The following is a 5,601-nucleotide window of genomic DNA, read 5'->3' on the forward strand; positions in this document are numbered from 1 at the left end:
GATCTATAGCAACAAAAAGATTGAATTAGTAATTTATGTATTCCCATAATGAAAAGCCCAGGCCAGGTTTGCTTCATTGGTAAATTTTACCAAACGTTTAAAAAAGAAGTAATACCAATCATTGACAAACTCTTCCAGAATATAAGAAGAGAACATTCTTTTAGTTATTCAAAGGGCAATATCACTCTTAAAGCGAAAAGAATCACAAGAAAAGAAAACTAAAGATAATATCCCATATAAATATATATGCAAAACTGCTAAAAAAAAAAAAAAACTATGAAACAGATGCAACACATGAAAAGGATTATATAATATAACCAAATGAGATTTAGCCCAATAAAGTTAGGTTGGTATATCACTTGAAAATCGAATTCGGGTAATATTGCATATCAGTAGCAGGAAGGACAGAAACCACATGGTCATCTCAATTGGTGCAGAAAATTCATTTGACAAAATCCAACACCTGGTCATGCTTAAAAACATTCAGGAAACTAGGAATAGAAGGGAACTTTCTCCACATTATAAAAGGCATTTATGAAAAACCTACATCTAACATTACACTAGATGGTGAAAAACTGAATGCTTTCTTACTAAGGTCATGAAAAAGATAAGGATGTCCTTTATCATCAGCTTTAGGCAATATTTTACTGGAGGGTCTAGCCAGGGAAATTAGCCAAGAAAAAGAAAAAGCCGGCATCCAGATAGGAAAGGTAGAAGTCAATTATCTTGATTCAGAAATGCACAATCTGGTATACAGAAAACCTCAAGGAATCCACTAAAAATATATTATGACACATAAAAAATCCGGGAAGATTTCAGTATAATAGATCAATATGCAAAAAGAAATCAATCGAATTGTTATAATCCAAAACTGAAATAAACAATTTCATTTAATAGTATCCAAAAGAACAAAATGCTTAGAAATAAATTTACCAATAGGAATGTAGAATTGAAGGTAGCACGTACCCAGCCATAATCAATGTATTGAGGATAAAATTGTTAGTAAAGCAGGAAAGGCCATTGTTCTTGTCATGTTTACATTCTAGCTAGGGGAAATAGATGAACAAGTGAACACATAAGTACCACTACTTACAGTTGAGTACTGATCGGACTATGAAGAATAAAGTGTGAAGGGGATAATGTTCAGGAAGAAACAAGGTGACTACAATATGGTAACCTTTAAGCAGAAACCTGAAGGGAGAGAGGGAGCGTTCCAAACAGAAGGATCAGGAAGTAAAAAGCCCTGAGGCAAGAGCATATTTATGATTGTTTGGGAACACACCCATTCCTCCTCACTTATTGACAAGGTTAGCTTGCAAAGACCAGGTAATTATGCAAAGATCAAAGTTATGCAAAAATGGACGATGACCACAACAGATCACAAAATGGAGGATGACTACATCATTTAATAGCTGCCAACTTACATCAATCCATAACTGCCAAACCACTTAGAGGTATGGTACAGCCAAATTGACACATAGGCTTAACCACCACACCCAGCAGTACTCTTGCCTCACACTTTAGCTTTTGTTACTGCCAGACGTACATCATTAATACACAAAATAGTTGGATATTAGATTTTTTACTGTTGTTGTAAATGTGAAATGTCAGATAACGAGGTAGTCAACAAGGAGGAGGGGTAGCAAGGAAATCAGTTTGAATGTAGTGAGTTGAATGAGCAGGAGAATAATAAGAGATGCTGTAGCTCACCTAGAACTAAGGTATTCATGAATTAGTGACATTATCCATTTCATATAATTTCCATTAAGAAAAGTGTTTAACATTATCATTAGTTATCTTTAGTCTTTGTAGCTTTTTTAATTTTTATGTTTTACAAAATTTGAAGAGTTTCTGGTCATATATGGATAAACTGAAAAGCGCTTATTACTGATATCCTTTTTTTATACTCTGACCTTTTTTCTTTTGAAAATTATCATTTAACCTGTACTGTTTCTATCAAATGATTTAGTGAAAATAGAAATATCAGTTCCATTAAGATACTACACTTACAAAGCTCTTGGTAAACTATGGTAACCAAAAGCAAATGCCTTCATTAAAACTTCATATCACCTTTTTATTCATTTGGACTCAGTATAGTTTTTTGATTACAGAATACTTAAAAGATTAGACATGACTTTGTATTCTGATACCTTGATTGGTTATTTTAATTTCTTTTATTAAAACTAGCCAATCCATTAACGTCATTTAGCAAATTTCTATTCCTTTGTGTAAGTGTGCAGTATAGTCTTTGCATAAGCTTATATTCATGGGTAGTGTGTGGCTAGTTTGACATACATGCTTGCACTAGCATGTGTTAGAGAACATGTGAATAAATCAAACGCCATTAAAAAAGCTTCTGAAATGCAAACCCCAAATATTCTTAAGTTCCCTTGATCCATTATCATTTATGTATTACATTTCAGAACATAATGTTTTCACCATAGACTTTTGAGGAGGTAAGGGTTTGACCTTAGGAATTAAGTGCACTGAAGGCCTTGAAGTGTGAGCCATTGCACAGAGAATATCTGAGGGGATACTGGGTTGTTGTTGTGGATTCTACAAAATTAAAACTTTAAGCCTGTAGATAATTTTGCCTCCTCAACAACCTTCTTGAATGCACTCTTGACATCCTTGTTTCTCAGGCTGTAGACCAGAGGGTTCAGCATGGGGATGATCATGGTGTAGAACACAGATGCTATTTTGTCTGTGTCCATGGAATGACTGAGACTTGGCTGTAAGTACATGAAGATAATTGTCCCATAGAAGATGGAAACAGTGGTAAGGTGGGAAGCACAGGTGGAAAAGGCCTTCTTTTGTCCCTCAGCTGAGTGCATTCTCAGGATAGCAATAAAAATGAACAGGTAAGAGTTCAAGATAACCAAAAGAGTGAAAAAGACAGTGCAAGCTGCCAAAGTGAAGAGCACAATCTCGTTTGTGTAGATATCAGAACAGGAGAGAGACAGCAGTGGGGGGATGTCACAGAAAAAGTGATTAACCACGTTGAAATGACAGAAGGAAAGGTGGAAAGTAAAGGCAACAAGGATGGAAGTTTCCAACAGTCCACAGATGTAGGAGCCAGTGACCAGTAGAGCACACACAGTGCTTGTCATGGTGGTGGTGTAATGCAAGGGTTTACATACTGCTGCATGGCGGTCAAAGGCCATCGAGGCCAGGAGGAAGTTTTCAATAGCAGCAAAGGCTGCAAAGAAGAACATCTGGGCAGCACACCCATTGTAGGAGATGATCTTACCTCCTGTGAGAAACCCCACCATCACCTTGGGTGTGACTGCTGAGGCATAAACACAGTCCACTACGGAGAGGTTACTGAGGAAAAAGTACATGGGGGTGTGGAGACGAGAGTCTAACAGAATCAACACGATCATCCCCAGGTTCCCAACTAGAGTGATGAAGTAAATGACTGTGAAGATTAAAAATAAAGGGACCTGAAGGGCTAGGGCATCTGTTAGCCCCACGAGAATGAATTCAGTCACCTCTGAGATGTTCTCCATCAAAATCAATGGTGAATCATCAGGTGAGGCACCTATGGGAAGATAAGAAAACACAAGATAATGCTATTTGAACACTACCATGAGAAGTGAAGCGTAGGCAGAGTCTCTTGCACATATGTACCAGCTTCCTCTCCAGGGCAGAATCTTGTATACAAGAAACTGCACTGAATTCTAGACAGGTGAGTGTCTGGTGGTGAGTGAGGTAATTCAACTGGAATTGGCATGGAAAGGCTCTAGATAGCTCTGCTGGCCGTGGTTGTCACAGGGATCCAGATTATGACTTTGGGGGCACATTCTACCTTGTTTGGTGTATGACATGATTGACAATACATAATATACTACAACAAAAGGACTCTTTTTCACTACTTGCCATGTCTTGGAAGCATTCTTATCCACTGATGTATTTATTGTTGCTGTATAGAAAGATTAACCAACAGAAAGTAAAATACAGGAAATGTTTGGCCAGTCACTGGTATATAACGCTGGCAAGCCCTGTCAAACACATTGCTATCTGTTAGGGCCCCTCACCACCTTGTGAATGATAGCTGAAGATGAACAGTAACTCGTTGCCCTGCATTACGGACGCCCACACTTTTCTCTCTAATCCATGAAGGCCATTAATTGGGTGCTTCGCTTCAACTACCGGTCCCTGAAGGAAGCTTAGCAATGTCTTATACACTCTTAGTGGTGTGTTGACCTTTTGTAGTAACCCTAAAACTAAACGAGCAGCCTCGCAAAAGTTAGAGGCCAAATTTTAGATATTTTCTCTCCCCACTAAAATCTTTATTTTTCTCAAAGACTGATGTTTTCCTCTCCCAACATCACCTGTGCTTTATTTCTGAGGAGGAAGAGTAGAGGGAGGCAGAAGAGTTACTATTATACTCCCCTAGAGACTAGCATGGGACAGGAGTCCCTGGGTGGTGCAAAGAGTTAGCATGCTTGGCTGCTACCTGAAAGGCTGGATGTGTGAGTCCACCCAGAAGCACCTTGGAAGAAAGGTCTGGTGATCTACCACTGAAAAAATGAGCCCTTGAAAGTCCTATGAAGCACAGTTCTACTCTGATATACCTGGGGTTGCCATGCGTCAGAGTTGACTCACTGAAAACTGGTTTTTAAGAGGCTCTGTATCCCCATTGAAGCCACAGGCCTCATGCTATGTCACAGCAGGTATCTGTTGTGCTCACCTTCAGGGGCTGCTCAGCTGACGGCTTACTGTGCCTGCCATGATTAAAGCTTGAGAGGCCATGTCAACACAAAAGCCACTCCTGGTCCTTGAATCTTGAATCTTTCATTTCTTCTTGATTAACAGTCCTTCACATTCAAGGCAGTATATGATATGACCCTTGTTTTTAAGGACAGCCTAGTGGGAAAAACCTATATACAAACAGGTATGTTAATCTTAACGCATAGCCACAGGAAAGGCATGCCCAGGGTGCTCTGAGCAGAAAGGAGGCATTTTTAGCCCACTTGAGGGGCACGGGAAGACTTTCTGGAAATGATACCTTCTGAGCTGTGGGTTGGAGACTGAAGAAGTAATAATAATAATGATTAGTCATTATAAAAGCAAACACTTTGTATAGTACTATGATAGCACTTACGCTGGTGGTGCAGTGGTTAAGAGCTCGGCTGCTAACTGAAAATGTCGGCAGTTTGGATCCACCAGCCAGTCCTTGGAAACCCTCTGGTGCAGTTCTACTCTGTCCTATGAGGTCTCTGTGAGTCCGAATCCACTAGACAGCAACAGGTTTTTTACTTTTTGTACGTGCTAGCAAACTTACCCAAGCTGTTCACATATATTAACTCATAAATATATTTAGCAACTTATGAGGCAGGTACTATTATAATTCTCATTTTGCTTAGAAGGGAACTGAGGTTTAAAGAAGTAATTACTTCCTCAAGTAATAAAGCTATTGGTAAAACTGGGATCTGAACCCAAGATGTAAGGTCTAAAATCCATAATCTTATACACTCATCTCAAAATAGTGGGCAAGTTAATTAAGTTTTCTCTGTTACATCGTCTTTCAAATGGGAATGATAACAGTTTTATTTTATTTTTTATACTTCCATCTAATGGCATTTTTTATTATTGTCT

At 38.7% G+C, this 5,601-nt stretch overlaps 1 protein-coding gene across 1 annotated transcript; it reads right to left on the minus strand.

The window, feature by feature from the left end:
- Positions 1-2,564: 2,564 nt before the first annotated feature.
- Positions 2,565-3,512, minus strand: LOC126080598 (olfactory receptor 5B12-like). Its single transcript, XM_049891793.1, has one exon. It carries the CDS (start codon positions 3,507-3,509, stop codon positions 2,565-2,567), a length of 945 nt encoding a protein of 314 aa, XP_049747750.1. The 5' UTR covers positions 3,510-3,512.
- Between the last annotated feature and the right edge of the window lie 2,089 nt (positions 3,513-5,601).

This window comes from Elephas maximus, chromosome 7 (assembly GCF_024166365.1).
Source record: "Elephas maximus indicus isolate mEleMax1 chromosome 7, mEleMax1 primary haplotype, whole genome shotgun sequence".
Classification (NCBI taxonomy): Eukaryota; Metazoa; Chordata; class Mammalia; order Proboscidea; family Elephantidae; genus Elephas; species Elephas maximus.

Coding starts and splice junctions, on each gene's coding strand:
- LOC126080598 (XM_049891793.1), bottom strand. CDS start 3,509: ATGGAGAACATCTCAGAGGTGACTGAATTCATTCTCGTGGGGCTAACA.